The sequence below is a fragment of the Galeopterus variegatus genome, unplaced genomic scaffold (assembly GCF_000696425.1).
Source record: "Galeopterus variegatus unplaced genomic scaffold, G_variegatus-3.0.2 Scaffold7665, whole genome shotgun sequence".
Classification (NCBI taxonomy): Eukaryota; Metazoa; Chordata; class Mammalia; order Dermoptera; family Cynocephalidae; genus Galeopterus; species Galeopterus variegatus.
In genome coordinates, this window is record NW_007733776.1 from 38,630 (window position 1) to 54,850 (window position 16,221).

The 16,221-nt window shown below is 54.6% G+C and overlaps 1 protein-coding gene across 3 annotated transcripts in view; it reads right to left on the minus strand.

Annotated features, from left to right (window-relative positions):
* Positions 1-16,221, minus strand: part of RARA (retinoic acid receptor, alpha) — a 47,359-nt gene that overhangs the window by 12,758 nt on the left and 18,380 nt on the right. For 2 of the 3 annotated variants that reach the window (XM_008592206.1, XM_008592205.1), the window contains exon 2: positions 11,355-11,895. In XM_008592206.1, the coding sequence (XP_008590428.1) occupies positions 11,355-11,532 (178 nt within the window). In that variant the 5' untranslated portion in view covers positions 11,533-11,895. Of the gene's footprint in view, positions 1-2,093; positions 2,943-11,354; positions 11,896-16,221 lie in introns of those variants that run through there. The other variant, XM_008592207.1, reaches the window with a different exon arrangement.

The window sequence follows — 16,221 nt, forward strand, 5'->3', positions numbered from 1 at the left end:
GGGGGGGGGGGGGGGGGGGGGGGGGGGGGAATTCTCCAAGAGCAGGCAGGAAAGCGGCTCCAATCACCAGAGGACCTCCACACACACCAAGGGGTTCCTTCCAAGGTGCTGACACTGGCCCCACATACTCAAGACAGGGTTTAGTCACCACCTGCAAACGCCAGGTCCTTCTTCGGCCGCTCTTCGGCCGCAGGAACAACCCCTACATCCCTATCACTCCCAACCCCACAGGCCCAGGACCCAGACGACTGACACCAGATGTTGGGAACACACACTTACACACAGACTGTGGGAACTGGGAACCCAAGCCTCTAGCTCTACCCTCCCCAGACCAGGTGTAAGGGCGGATCTCCACCTCCCCATGTCCAGCGGTTGCAGGAAGCAGAGCTCACCAAATCTACCTCCTGCCTCTTGCCCAATTCGACTCTCTGCGATCCTCCTCCCCCTCCAGTTCTGGGCAAGAAAGAGCTGAGCTGTCTCTACAGGCTAAGGAAGAGACAGAGGCTGGAGTCCAAGGTCTCAGAGCCCAGCCTCCCTCCAGACCTCTGGAGAAGGTGGCCAAGGAAGTGGAAGGGGTGATCCTGGCAGCCCTGCCCCAATTATTCCACTGTGGGGGCTGTCTTCCAGAGTTGGGAGAATAGGATGGAGGATCCTGCTATTACCCTCTCACCTCTTCCTTTTTCCCAAGTCACATCCTCCCTCCTGCATCTGCAGCTTCACAGCCAATTCTGCCCCAGAAGCAAAGGTAAGGGGACAGGACAATAGGAAAGGCTGGGGTTAAGGTGGCTCTGGGAGGGCAGAGGTCAGCTGTCTACCTCAGGTCCCTCTTCCTAGAACAAGAGGGGCTGTGGGTAGGGCAAGTCCTTTGCCCCGCAACCCTCTCCAATCTGCCAGATCCCCAGAGACCTCCACCACCCCTCCTCCGTGGCAGACAGGAGGGAAGCAGCAGGTCCGGGAGGGTGGGAGAACCTCCAGGGAAGAGCTGAGCCCAGAGCAGGGTAGGGAAAGAAACCTGAGCCATCTAACAATAACTCCCTAGCACCTGCTCTCGCCCACCCAGTGTACACTGCCTCCCAGCTGGGCATGAGTATGCCCAGGTGTGCACCCCACTCACAGCTCTTGTGTATGCACAGCACCCCTCCCTCCCAGAGGAGCCTAAAGCCAGGCAGGGGGCATAGGAGAGAAGGTGTCAGGCTGCCAGGGTTCTCCCCAGCGTCCCTCTTAGGAAAGGGCAGCCCAAAACCTGGCCCTATCCCTAAGCAAGACAGGATAACAAAAGGACACGGTGGTGGGAGTGGGAGGGGATGCACTCCTCATTTCCAGAGCAGCCCCAGACCCACAAAAAACAAACTCATCTCCCAGAGAACAAACCAGATTAGAATTAGGGGGAGGGAATTCTTCCCACCAGAGCAGCTTCTCCCCTCCATTCCTGGGCACAGAAGCCTCAAAGATGCCAGCCAAGGATCTGGAGCCAGGACAATCCCCAGATGGACCAGGTGCCCCTCCCCAAGATGTAAGGGTAGGTTAGAATGGCAGACGGATGTCTGATGAAGTTGACCCTTTCTGCAACACCCCACTGCCAACAGCAAAGACATCAAGCACTCCCCTGACACCCACTCCAATGAGGCAAGAGCAGGGCTGGGGGCAGCAGCTGTCGCACAGGAGGGGCTCTCCCCCAGGCCTAGCAGGAGTGGGATCCGGGGAGAAGGCCCCTCTTCCTCAGAGAGGATAAGCCCACGGACAGGACCTTTAACCTACCGTCCAGCCTGCTGTGAAGCTATTGGATTCCAAGCAAGAAGATATAAAGTGGGGGCAAGGGGCTTGGGCTTCATGTCCCCTAGAAAACGTGGAAGAAGAGATGAACAAAATGTTCCCTGAAAGGAAGAACCCTCAAAGTTCTTCAGTCCTGATATAACAGAAATAGCGCCCAGGCTTACTTGGGGAATCCCATCTGTCCAGCAAGAGACTGTGGGAAGTGATGGGGAGCGACGAGACCCCTACCACGTCCCCGGGCTCGCATCCCTGCGTAGGAGTGTAAGAACCACTGCCCACCCCCAGCTCCTATAATAGCAGAGGGGGAGGCCGGTACATACAGTGGTTTGAGCCGTTCCAAAGCGGAGTCCGGAGCGGGGTGGAGTAGGGACCCGGGGCAGGGAGCACTTTCTCCGGGAGCAAACAGGCCCGGTTCTGGTTATAAAAATCCACCACTAGGAAGGGGTTAGAGGCGGGGGTGAGCCCCCCCACTTCCACACTCTCGTACATCTTCCCCCGCGAAGACAAGAGGGTCCGGACGAGGAAGTCCTGCGCGCCGCCCCCTCACTCAGCCGGCGGCGCCATCCGAGCAGAGCAGCTGGGAGCGAGGGCACGTCCCCTCGTCCCAACGGGCGACCGGGGCAGGGGAACGCCCCCTGTCCTGAAGTCCCCGCGGCTAAGTCCGCCGGCAGCTCCGCCAGTCCCAGGTGAAAAGCGAAGAAGTTGTGTATGCTGGGAAGAGGGTCCCTCGGCTCCCCCAGCGAACGCCCGGCGGAGGCCCGGGAACTCGTGGCTTCACCTCGAGGGGGCTCCCGTCTCGAATCTCGTGGCGTCCGAGGCAGAGTCCGCAGGCTCCCCAAGTCCGCAGGTCGGGGGCGGGATCGGAGCAGGGCGGGGGAGTCGCCGAGCACTTCCTCCTCCCGGCCGGGGCTCCCGGGCTTCTCCCGGTCGAGGATTCCGGGTGGGGGTGGGGGCCCCGCGCGGCCCCGCCTCCGCCTCCGCCAGGCCCGGGACAGCCGACGCCCGGTGGGTCTCCGGTGGTGAGCGCCGCACCCCCACCCCAGCTTTGAGCGCCCCCCTCCCCTAGAGTCCCACCCCCTTTCCTGAGCCCCGCCCCGTCCAGGCACCGCCCCTGGCTTAACCCATTCCGGGCGGGTCGGGCTGCTGCGGGAGAAACGCAGGGAACGGAGAAGGAGAGGCGGCATGTGGACAGGCGAGTGGGGGGACCCTGGGAAGGGGGAGGAGAGGAGAGAGGAAGGGAAGGGAAAAGGCACCAGAGGAGGAGTACGCAGGGTACGGACGGAGGCAGGGCGCAGGGAAAGGAGGGGGCTGCGGGCTGAGGCGAGGACGCAAGAGGGGAGGGTGTCTTACCCCATCCCAGTTCTGGCTTCCAGCCTCCCCCGTGGTTTGGTCAATCCCCAGCCAGGCGAAGCCGCGGTGGTGGGGCGGGGAGGAGGGGAGTGGTCCCGGTGTCATCCCCCTCACACACACCCCCACCCAGCCCTGGCCTCATTTGCCTAATGCAATGCGGCTGAACTCTCGCTGAACTCTCCTGGCGGCGCCTCACCTCTGGGTGACCCACCCACCGCTGCCCGTGACATCACCCGCTCGCCATCCCGCCCGCGGGGCTCGCCCGTCGGCCCCCTGCCCGGCCAGGCCAGACCAGGCCAGCTCCCCCGGAGACGCAGGAGGCGCAGGGCCCGGGTGCGTCTGGCCGAGTGTTAGCGTCACGAACGCGGCGTGCCGGGTGTCCCGGGTGTGACACTGCAGCTCGGGAGCTGTGGGAATGAGACACCCGGCTTGTGTCATTGTCTGTGACATCATGTGCGACTCCGGCCGCCCGCCCGCCGGAACCCGACGCGGCAACGCGGGTGCTGTTGGCACAAACACAAGCAGAGGGTGCTCTCCTCCCCACGCTCTGCGTGCTTCCGGCGAGCAAAGCCCCGCCCAGGGTGTCTCCCTGCGGAGGAACCAGGATCGGGCACTGTGCAGCCCAGGAGAGATAAAAGAAGGGGGCTGGTGCCTTCCAGCTGACCACTTCCTTCCGGAAGCCTTCGGGATGGCTTTTTCATTGGAAGAAAGGCCTAGGTTGGGAAGGTCCCTATAAAGAGGGGATCCTATTACTCCACTCTCTACAAAGAAGGGATGGGAATTTACATGCCACCCAAGGATATTCCAGAAGCCAGGTTCGTACATATGTTGTCATTTAATCCTCACAGCAACTCCAAGAGATAAGCTTTACAAATAAAGAAAATGAGGTTTCAGCAAGGCTAGGAGGGTTGTCCAAGATCAAGCTACTAATATAAAGGACAGAGTGGGTATTTGAACTTTCTGTCCCCAAAACCCATGTTCCCAGCAAGCCAGGCCTATTCAAGAAAAATTGTATTTTCTGAGTGACTTCTATGTGGATACGCTGGTGAACCTTCCCTTGCAGACCTTATGGAGCAACGTCCATTAAGCAGATAATCACAAATATATATGTACATGTGATTGCAAACTGAGATAAGTGGCATAATGGCACAAGTATATAGTGTGCTCTGAAGGAGAATTAATGTAGGTACCTAAGTTAGAGTGAAGGATCAGGGAAGAACTCAAATAAAGCAGACCTAAAAAAGGGTAGAAGTTAGTCAGGCAAAGAGTAGGAAGGAGTGCAGTCCCAGTAAAAGAAAACCCGTGCAAACGTCCTGGGATTACAGACATTGATGAGTTTATTCAAGGAACTGACGGAAGACTAGGATAGATAGAGCATAAGATTCAAGAGGAAAAGATAACAAGACCAGGCTGGAGAGGGAGGCTTAAGACCAGACTGGGCCGGCTTGTAGGTCTCAATAAGGCTTTCAGATTTTATCCTAAACACAGAAGACATAGAAAGGTTCCAAGCAGAGGACAGGCAAGATCTGATTTACAGTATAAAAGATCTTCCCAGCAGCTATGTGAAGAATGGATTGTAGGAGAGCAAGAGAAACCAGTTAGAAGCTACTGCAGCAGTCGAGACACCAGACAGAGGGGGCTTAGCCTAGGAAACTGGCAGTGGTAATGGAAAGAGGAAGGTGGATTCACCAGGTATTTTAAAGGTAGAATCAATGGGGGGATGGGAAAGGAAGTAGCAAGAAGGACTCTCTGGTGTGCAGCTTATCCAACAGCAAAGTTCCTGAGACTACAAAGTACAGAAGTCCACTGTTGGATAGGTGGGTGTGGGGCTCTGGGGTTATAGATCAAATGCTGGGGTCTGACACTGGGAAAGAGGGCAGAGTGCTTCCATGTCTTTGGTGTCTTTCCTCTCAAATGATGCAGCTCCTGGTCACCAGTTATGTGTTAGGCTCTGTGCCCACAGCTGCTAGATGCTAAGGGACCTGAGACTCAGTCTCTGCCATCAAATACCTTGTGGTCAGAGAAAGATCTCCCAAGTGATTATAGCTCATTGCAGGAACAGGGGAGAAATAACCTCATGGTAGAGATGATGTTGTAAGAGAAAAAATAAGGATCCACAGGCATTCAAAGGAGGGAAGGAGAGTGTGGCAAGGAAGGGGGAACATCTGTGAAAGTTTCTGTGAAGAGGCAACATCCAAGATGTTCCTTGAAAGATGGATAGGATTTCCAGAGCTAGTGAAATGGAGAGGCCTGTTCTGGTCAATGACAAGGTCATGGGACAGTCAGAGCAGAACACAGTGTCCTGGGGCAGTAGGAGAAGAGAGAAAAAAAGAAGGTTCTGGGGGTGAGGGGCCTCTGGTGGCAGATGTTAGCAGACCTGTGGTCCCATCCTGCTGAGCCTCACCATGCCCCATGTCCTTCTCTAGGGCTTTGCACTTAGCAAGCCCTCAGCAAGAGTGAGCTGAATTGACCCCCACTGTGCCAGGCAGGGCTCCCTCCTGTCCCCAACACCATCTGAAGGGGACAACAAACAGGAAATCATGAAGCTAGGTGCCAGGTGGAAATCAAGTCCCAGTACAGGGTGGCCATCCCCCAAGACAATGCCCAGCTCTACCCCGCCCCTTGTCATTACTGCTCTTACAGGGTACTTGAAGCACACTGAGGCCCTCACCAGCAAGCAGGTCACCATGGCCTAATAGCAACCTGCCCAGCCAGGGACAGACTAGAAGTCTTGCTTTATTTTTTTGGCAGCTGGCCAGTACGGAATCCAAACCCATGACTTTGGTGTTATAAGGCTAGGCTCTAAGAAGTCTTGCTTTAAAGAGGAGGAAACAGATTCAGAGAGAGGTTGGATGAACCGCCCAAGGCCACACAGGAAGAGCTGTCCTTTAAGACTTCTGCCCATGGGGGACCTTGGTCTGCAGGCTAGCTGAGGTTTCCAGCAAACCAGAAGTCAAAATGGGCAGAGGCAGTTCTTTATTTCTGACCTAGCCAGGGCTGAGATGCCTCCACTTTACCCTGGGAGACCTGACTCACTGGCTATGCCTCTGCTCCGTGGAGGGGGAGATGAGGAAGGCACTGCCCCAAAACAATTTGGAGAAAGGAACAACCTCATCTTTCTGCAGATGCTACCCCCAAAGGGCAGTCAGGGCCTGCAATGGCATAGCCCCACAGACACATATCTCTTGGCATGAGGTGAACACAATGCCTTGGGCCCTGCCCTGCCTAAAAGGAAGACAAGTTTCTGTCCCTGAGACCTCTCCCGTATTCCATGCTGGGATCCTGCACTGAGCATACCTGTGCATTATCTGTGCTGGGAGATAAAAAGTGAGGAGCTCCATTTTCATTCAAAACTCCATGTAATGGGGGCCGGCCCGGTGGCGCACTGGAGAGTGCGCCACTTGGGAGCGCAGAGTGCTGTATTGCATTTCAGAAACAAAGATTTTAAGACAGCTGTTACAAATACGTTCAGAGAATTAAAGAAAACTATGTTTAAGGGATTAAAGGAAAATATAGTGACAATGATTTAACAAAGAGCAAATCACAATAGAGAAATAGAAACTGTTTTAAATTGAAATTCTTATCCTTAAAAAAATGCACCAATAGAAAAGAAAAAAAATAATAATAACTAGATGGGTTTGAGAGCAGATTTCAGGTGATGGAAGAAGGAATCAGTGAACACAAAAAAGACTAACAGAAATTATACAATATGGGGTCGGCCCGGTGGTGCACTGGAGAGTCCGCCACTTGGGAGCGCAGAGTGCCGAGGGTTCAGATCCCATGTGGAGACCGGTTCCCGCTCACTGGCTGAGCGTGGTGCAGGCGCAACACCGAGGGTTGCGATCCCGTTACCGGTCAGTAAAAAAGACAAAAAAGAAAAAAAAAAAAAACTCCATGTAATGGTCTTTGGCTGACTCTGCATTTTGGACCCCAGGAAAGGCATTGCTAGGCAGTACCCTCCCCCGCTGGGCTGTCCCTCCTATTGTCTAAGGAAAGAGTGAGAAGAGGGAAAGGAGGGGTGACACAGAGACTGCAAAGGGGAGAAGTGGAGTCTCTAGGCGCACATGGCAAATATGTAGACAGAAAATCTGGAGCCATCCTTTAGGGGGCTCCCATCCCAGCTCTTCTATTGATTGCTTCCAACTTCCCTGCCCCTCCCCACAAATTGAAACAAAATAAGAATAAGAACTGTGGCTTTTACACTCTGTTCTTTCCGTGTCTGTCTGAAGATGGGGAAAGGGTGCCCACTGAGTTCTGCAAACTCCCATGAGCTGCAGTGGGCAGGTTCGGGGGTGGGGAGGGGTGTGAGCAGATTGTACCTACAGCTTCCAGGACAGGATAGAGATCCTGCCCAGGCCTTTTATCTTTCTCTCCTTCCAGCCTTCAGGATCCAAAACAGAGAAGAGGGGGCGTGGCTTGGGGCTTCCCTACGCCCCCTACTGGGGGAAAGGAGGTCCTAAGGCACGGGCAGGGCCTGAGCAATGGGGGAGGGGTTTCAGCATTGGCACTGAACCCTCCCCCCAGGCTCCTCACACCTAGGAGTGTCCCCCACAGTTCCCTCCCGAAGGTGCCTATCTGGATGGGGGAAAACAGCCCGGTTTTACAATTCTACAGACCCGATTCTACCTTAACGTCCCTCAGCCGAGGTTCCTCTTGTGTAAATGGAGATAATGTCCCTCTTCCAGGATTGCAGGGATTAAGATTTGTAAAACACAAATGAAGTCCCTGACACACAATAGGTGCTCCACAGAGGTTAGCATCCCATTCTCTCCAACTCCCACCTACAAAGGGCATGGGTCTATAGCTGAGTGCATTACATATAGATCTTGCCTAATTCTTAGCCCTCTAAGGTAGGTTCTTGTACTACCTCTGTTTTGCAGATGAGGAAACGTGCTCAGATAGGTTATCAGCATGTAGTGAGTAGTGCAAATGTCCAAGTTTTTTGTTTTTGTTTTTTGCGCTGGTTCAGGGATTGAACCCCAGACCTTGGTGTTACCAGCACCACACTCTAACCAACTGTACTGAAATGTCCAAGTTTTAACTGTGAAGCTACAGTGTCCACTCCACAGCCCCCCAGACAGGCTCCTTTGCCTCGCCTATGGAATTCCTCCAATGAGCAACAAAAAAAGAGCAGATTAGCGCTCCCCTCCAGCCTAGAAGAACAATAAGAAATAGAGACGCTCCCCTCCCAAACACAAAACACAATCCAAAGACCACTGCCCCTCAAGCACTCTATGCCGTAAATCATGCCCCACCCCACCTCAGCACTCAAAGAGCTGAAACCCCTCCCCAGCTCTGCATTTGATTCTCCCAAAACACATTCAGTTTTCTAACCCTCACTGAAAGCACACAAGCTATTAATCCCCTTCCCAGCACCCACCCAACCTTGACCCTCCCCACCTCCCTAAACACACATAACCCTGACCCTTCCCATAACACCCACAGAGTCTCTAACCTCTACAGTAAGCACCAGTCCTCAGAGAACGAACTTCAGGGGTTGGCTTGGGGGAAACAGGGAAATCCTGTACCATCTCTGGGTCCTCCCACCCTGGCTCCCTGGGAGACTATAGCAGGACAAATATTCTCTTGTCCCCACAGTGACCTGGGAGGATTTCTGTCATCCTACAGGCTACAGGATCTCTGAAGGGCACTCCCAATACACCAAAGTTGCTGCTTCCTCCCCACCTGGAGAGAGGGATGAGAAGGGGAAGAGAGACCATGCCAACACTTGGTGAGGAATTGAGGAGGGAGCCTTACCAGCAAAGCTTCCTACCAAAAGGGTGCAAAGGAGTAGAGTATTGCTCCCTGCAGTAGTAGGGGGCCACCAATTTCCCCCTCTCCTAGGAACTGTCTGACCCCTATTGTCAGCTCCAAGGCAGGCAGGCAGAGCAGGCTAAACTGCCTCTGTCTCCAAGGTGAAGTGTGCAAAAAATTTTTTAAACTTTTTCAAATTATTTATTTTTTGGCAGCTGGCCAGTACTGGGATTGAACCCTGGATCTTGGTGTTACAGCACCACACTCTAACCAACTGAGCTAACTGGCCAGCCCGCATGTGAAATTTTTACGACATGCTTTCCTACCCAGAGCTGAGGAGCTCTGGTCACCAGGAGCCTCCAGCCCTGCAGGAAGAGGGAGATACCTGGCTCCCTCAGGCCCACGGCCACCCTGTGGTCCCAGAGAAGGGGAAGGTCAGATAGAAGCTCAGAAGCTGGGAGTCTGAGTAGGAAGAGAAGTTGTTGTTGTTTACTAGGTAGTGGGGAGGAGCCAGGAAACCAACATGTTCACAGAGGGAGGGGGCAGGAAGGGGTCATTGCCTAACCTGGGTGGGGAAAGCCAGAGAAGGCTACACTAGCCCAAAATGTGGGCACTCCACCCTGGGGGTAGAAGGTTACCAGGGTGGGACGCCCTCCCCACCCACCTCTAAGAAAGAGGAAGACACTTGCAACATTCAGGGGAGGGAGAAGCATTCGCTCCCTCTGACATAGCACCCATTGCTAACCCTCTGATGAGGACAGACCCCAAGTGGGCAGAGTGTCTGAGAGCTCTGTTCCTGGCACCTGGAGAAGGACAAGTTGTCCACAGGCACTAAGTTGCAGGCCCCCAACTCTTCCTCTCCTCAAAAATCCCACCTTGGCAGGAAGTAGATGCTCTTCCAGCTGCAGTGACCTAAGCCCAGAATATGAATCCCAGTCCCTTCAAATGTAGTCAATATTCCACACAGATATATCCACCCAATCCCCAACGACCCTGAACCCCAGAGGCTGGGCTCCCCCCATCACTAGCACAGACTAGAAGACCTGACCAGAATCAGGGTTCGCAGACTCATCTGCCTCATACTCCTGTGTGAGGTGGAGAGAAGAGAGAAAGGAAACAGAAGATGAAGGTTTGAGAAGGTGTAGCAGGGAAAACTGAGGCAGCATGTGCCCCCTGGCCCCAGGGCATAAAGGATGAGGGGTATAAGAGAGCACAGACATATAGTCCCTGCTCCTGGCAGCTGGTGGGGCAGGGGGGTGGGGGGAGCCAGAGGCGATCCAGGAAGCAGTGGTGGCGGTGGGCAGACGGCCAGTGCAGAGTGCGGGCAGCGAGGCGCCCAGCCAGGGCCTGCCCCTGGGACAGAGAGACTCCCTGGCTCCGGGGAGAGAGCGCTGCCTCCACACCAAGAAGGGAGCACTGACCCAGTCCAGCCAGGAGCACAGGGCAGTGGTATCAGGCAGCTTGCCAGTGTCCATGGGAGGGGCAGTGGGTGCCCAGGGCAGGGTGTTTAGTCCCTGCTGGCCAGGAGAGGTGGGACACGTTTCCCAGGTCAGCAGCTTACCGGCCAGACGATGGCCCATTCTGCTGCTTCCACCCCCTCCGGCCCCAGGCCAGGCCCCGGCTCCCTCCTTCCCCCAGCCCTGGCCTGACGCCCAGCTGGGCCCTGGGGGCCAGAGTTACTGTAAGCGGCCTGGCAGGCCCCAGGCCTGGACTCTGCCAGCTGGCCATAGCCACCACCACCTCCCACTACCTGGCTCAGCCAGCCAGGGAAGGGTACCGAGACCCCTGTCCAGCCAACGGGTAACCCCCATGGCAGAGGGCGGAGGCAGAGAGAAAACACAGGCCCTGCCAAGACTGTGCATGCGTCCCAAGCTAGAGCCAGGCCAAGCACCCCCTCCTGGGACACTCACCCTATCCACCAGGCTCGCCCCCATGGGTCCCTCCCTCTCAGCCTCCCCAGAAAGGGAAGCACATCCTAGCGTAGCAGGGTGGAGCTGGCAGGGGGAGAAGAGAGAGTTCCAGCTGGCCTGCCTCTGTCTTCTTCAAGCCCTTTCCCTCAGAGACACCGGGTAGGCATGGGGCGTAGGTGGGGTGCCGCTGTCAGTAGAGCTGCCATTTCCACCAAATGTCAAGAGGTTTGTTTACTTGCTTCCGGCCTCTGTGTCCAGTCCTTGGAGATATTTATAAGACCCTCAATGGCAGAGCACAGGAGAGGTGCACAAGGGGCACCGCAGGCCTAGAACTACATGGTTTTATCTCTCTCTCTGTCGCCCCCAACATCAAACACAACCGCCCTGATCAGCCTACAAGTTGTGGGGCTTTCTTCCTCAAGCCCCCAAACGATGCTCCTCTCATCTGGAGAAGACCTCGCCACTCATCATGCCCACAGCAGAACAGATGTGCCCAGAAGCCAAGCCCTGAGGCCTGCCGCCCTCCGCAGCCCCCTTTTGCCACGCCTCCCCCGCACCCAGACTTACTGGCCGGGGACGGTGTGCTGTATCCACTCACTGGAAGCTGGTGCTGGAGAGTAGTCAGAGCGCCTGGCGGGGAGAGTCCACCCAGCATAGGGGGAAAGAAGAAGGCGTAGGGGGGCACTGGATACCCATTGAGGTGCCCGCCCCCAGGTGTCGGGCAGGAGCTGCTGTTGCTGGCCATGCCAAGCGGCCACAGTCAGAAAGGCAGGCAGACAGTCTGGTGGGGGGCTCTGGCAGGCTTCAGGCTGCCCCTCCTCGGGGCATGAGTCCTGGGCCCAGAGGGGGTTTGCGTGGTCAGCCCACCCCCCCTTTTGTCCTGGAGCAGCTGTCCAAGGTCAGCAGGCTAATCTCAGCCTCCTGGAGCCCCCACCCTAGCTGGGGCCAGGTGGTTTGGGGGATGTCCCAAGAGCTGGTCCTTTGGTCAAGCAGTTCTTGAGCTGGCACTTTTCTGGGCAGGTCCAGAGCTGGCGTTCAGGGAACCAGAAAGGATGCCACTCCTAGATGGGCCCTGTCTAGGCGTCTGGGAGGGCCATGTCCTGTGATGCTGCAGAAAGAAGAAAGACAGGTGAGTGGGCACTGAGGAGCAGGCACAGGGGCATTCCCCGTGGAGCTCCCCAACCTGAGCAGCCAGAGATTTTTCCCATGGTACCCAGCTGAGCAGACAGCTGGCACCATGCCTGGCTGGCAGAGATGTCCTGGGAGCAGGGCCCAGACACTGCTGGCAGTGGCAGGACAGCACAGCCAGGCTGGGGAGATGGGGACAGAGCCCAGACCCTTGGAGGGCCTCTCACCACAATCCTGAAGGGAAAGGGTCCACAGTGCCACCCCAAAGGATCACTGCAGTAGAGGCAGGCAGCTGGCCCTCCTTCCCTGAATGCAGGTTACCTGAGGTCAAGATGCAGAGAATATGTGCTTGGGAGGAGAGTGGGGGAGGAAAAGCTGCTTCCCTAAAGCATTGGCACTTCTCAGAAAAATGACTCCTAAGCCGGAGGGGCGGGGGAACCTCTTACACCACTTCCCCCCAAATCCAAGGCCCAGCACCCCAGATGGGTTTGTCCCACAGGCCTGGGGAAGAGGCCCATTTATATACACACAAATAAGGAAATGGGAACAGAGGACTACTGGGTATCACCTCCAGTGCTTAACAGCATGAATGGTCCAGGGGTAGGGAACATGTCAGGGGAGCAGAGGCTGACCAGGATGGAAGCCTCCTACCCTAAAGCAATGAAGAAGCAAGAGAGCGATCTCAGAGCTCACCCACGTCCTTCTGTCTGGTGGAGCAACACACATGGAAGGGGCTGGGAGGTGGGCAGAAGAGCAAAGGCCAGGTGCCCCCTCACCAATGTGCACACAGGTCCACACCCTGTTTGAACAGCTGGGACTAGTGGGTATGCATAGATAATGCCAGCAGATAGAGACAATGATGAACCCGCCACACTGTGAGGCAGACAGCAGCAGTGAGAGCGAAGAGAGGGAAAGCGAGAAACAAATCCACAGGAGGATGTTTCAAATCCATTCTGGATACACGTAAACAAATACGTACCCGTGTACTTACACACACACGAAAGACAAAAGAAAAGAGACAGACAAAAAGAAAAAAAGAAACATGGCCAATCAGAACCACAATGAGATACCACTAGGATGACTATAATCAAAGACAGATAATAACAAGTACTGGCGAGGATGTGGAGAAAATGGAATCCTCATACCCTGCTTCATACATCATATCATGTAAAACAGTACAGCTGCTTTGACAGTTTAGCAGTTCCTCAGATGGTTAAACATAGAGTTAGCAGATGAGCCAGCAATCACACTCCACGTATCTTCCAAAGAGATAAGACAATATAAGTCCACAAAAAGATGTTTGTTTTTTAATATAAAATATTATTACCAGGGGAGAGCACAAACACAGTGCCCCACTACTGCAAATTATGTCGTCGAGTTTCCCACATTTGGGGAAATTGCAGGGGTCAGCACATCTGGAGCGCAATGGATAAGCCTAGCCCTGGGAAAACCACCTTCATGATCACGGTATCTCCCCTGACAGGTAAGTATCTCAAAACGGCTTATACATAGCAGCATTATATTCATAGCAGCATTATTCATAATAGAAAGTGGAACCAACCCAAATGTCCCTCAACTAATGATAAATACTATGTCATATATCCATACAATGAAATATTATTCTGCCAAAAAAAGGAATGAAGTACTAATATATACTACGACATGGGTAAACCTTGAAAACATTATGCTAGTTACAAAAGACCATATATTGTATGATTCCATTTATAAGAAATGTCCAAGAGCCGGCCCTGTGGCGCACTCGGGAGAGTCCGGCGCTTGGGAGCGCAGCGGCGCTTCTGCCACGGGTTCGGATCCTATATAGGACTGGCCGGTGCGCTCACTGGCTGAGCGCAGTGAGGGCGACACCACACCACGGGCTGCGATCTCCTTACTGGTCACAAAAAAAAAAAAAAGAAATGTCCAAAACATGCAAATCTATAGAGACAGAAAGTAGATTCGTGGTTATCACGGGCGGGGGCATGGATTTGAGGGAAATGGAAGTGACTGCTGATGGGTATAGGTGCTTTTTTTTCTGGCAGCTGGCCGGTACGGGGGTAGGGGCTCTTTCTGGGTTGATGAAAATGTCCTAAAATTGATTGTGGTGATAGCTACATAGCTCTGAATATACTAAAACTATTGAATTGTACACTTTAATGGGTGAATGAATTTTATGGGATGTAAATTACATCTCAATAAAGCCATTTTAAAAAACAAAACAAAAAGGAAGAATAGAAACAGGGCCCAAAATAAGGATTGTCTCTTTCCAACATCCCTCCTCCCCTCTGCCCCAAGCTCAGGACATGCCAGGTTCCAAGCTCCAGGCTCCAGGCTCAAACCTGGAGTCCAACAGACATGCACATGGCCAGCATTTGGCTGAGGATCAGGCCTAGAATGGGGGAGTTCCTGCCAAGACCACTGTGGAAGAGGCCAGGACTTCTGGGCCCAGCTGGGCTGGCCAGCCAGCCTGTGTCTGACTGAGGGAGAGAAGCAGGGAGGGGACAGGTACCGGCTGGGGTGGGGCGCCTGCCCCAGGAATGAAATCTGGACCTCGTTAATGACCATGATTTTTACTGTTACTCATTATGACAACCATAGGGTCTCTCTCCTTGCTCCCGAATGAGGTACCCCCTTTCCTCCCCAGGCCCCTGCCAACTCCCTCCCAGACCGAGAGAACTGACATCAGAGGAACAGGGGCTCCACCCACTGGGCCAGCTGCCGCCCTGGCACCCCCCACACCCCTGTGGGGCCCCACATAATGGGAACTTTGGCAGGGGAGCTGGGCAAAGGAACCTCATCAGTGTCTTCAGTTGGACCGTCAGACACAAATACACACCACACACTTGCAGAAACTCACGCATGCAGGTCTACAGAAAACAAACAGGTGGGCAAGAGCATGCTTAAAGCCCCAGCCTCTGTGTGCAGGCAAGCACGTGAGGAGAGGGAAACTGGAGATACCATCTCTCCACACCCGGACCCCACCACATAATGAACACAGCTCAGGACTTGTGTGCGTGGACCCCGGTACACAGATCCCCTAAGACACTCAACCACAGGTTCACAGTTTCCCAAACTGCGCATGCCCTAGCCTTCACACAGCCAGGCCAGCCCCTGTACCTGCCTCTTCTGTCAGGAGATGCTTTGAGATCCTACCTATGGGCCCAGGCCCATGTATAGTGCCCCACCCCACCCGCAGTACACACCAGGGTCCACAAACACCCAGGTGGATTCATGTTCACACAGAGGCCTGCCTCTCTAGAGGTAAGGCCAGGGGGCAGCTGACCCAAAACAAGGCCTCCTGAGCCAACGCTGAGGCCCAGAAAGCCATTCACCCCAGAGCCCGGGCATCCTGACTCAGTTTTTGGGGATTAGGGGACAGGTTCAGTCAGTCCAGGCTGAACCCTCTGGAGCCCACCTTTGTCTCCAGAGAAGAGATAACTAGTCACCCTAGAATTAATGCCTAAACTCTGCACCTGAGGAGTTTGAAATTGGACCAAACTTCATCCCCCCAATCCCACTCCCCAACCCCCACCACACACACCATACAGATACGCACTCCAGGGAGAGGCTAGAAGGTCTCTCCCACCCTTATCAGAGCCTTCAATCTGCCTAATCCAGCTCAGCCTGCAAACTTCAGTACAAAGTTACTTAGCTCCCTAGGGAGGGTTTTTAGCTGCGGGAGGGGGTAAAGGTCACAGAAATGGGCCAAGAGCCAGGCTGACTAGGGAACAAGGATGGGCAAGGGCAGAGATGATGGAGGTGGAGCCGAAAGAGCAGGCCCTGCCTCAGAAGGTCCTTTGAGAGCCATGACCCTCAGGGAGAGGTCTGGGCCCCAGCCCCCCGAACCCAGGGGTGGAGAAGGCCCCATCAGAGAATCGAAACCAGCACCAAAGAGAGGGAAAACAAACTACCCACATCTAACCTCCACCCTATGCCAACCACCTCCACTGCCCAAGGACACCCTCCCTCAAGAGAGAGAAAACCACAGGCCCACACCTCCAATGTACTGAGCCTAGCCTAAGCACAGCAGAAAAAGGGGTGAGGGGCTACAATGCCTGCCACCAGCCACACACCCCTGCCACCTGGGGCCTCCCCTATCCCTGAAAGGTGCCAGGATCACTTCTCCAATGACAGGCATCCTTAGCTGCCCACTTGTTATATCCCAGAGTCACACACCTAGAGAAAAAGGTGAGAGCCCTGAAGATGACAGAAAGAACCAGAGGTCTCAAGAGTCAAATCTGAGCTCTGCCATTCTGGGTGACCTTGGGCAAGCCACTCAACCTCTCTAAGCATCTTGTTTACTCACCTG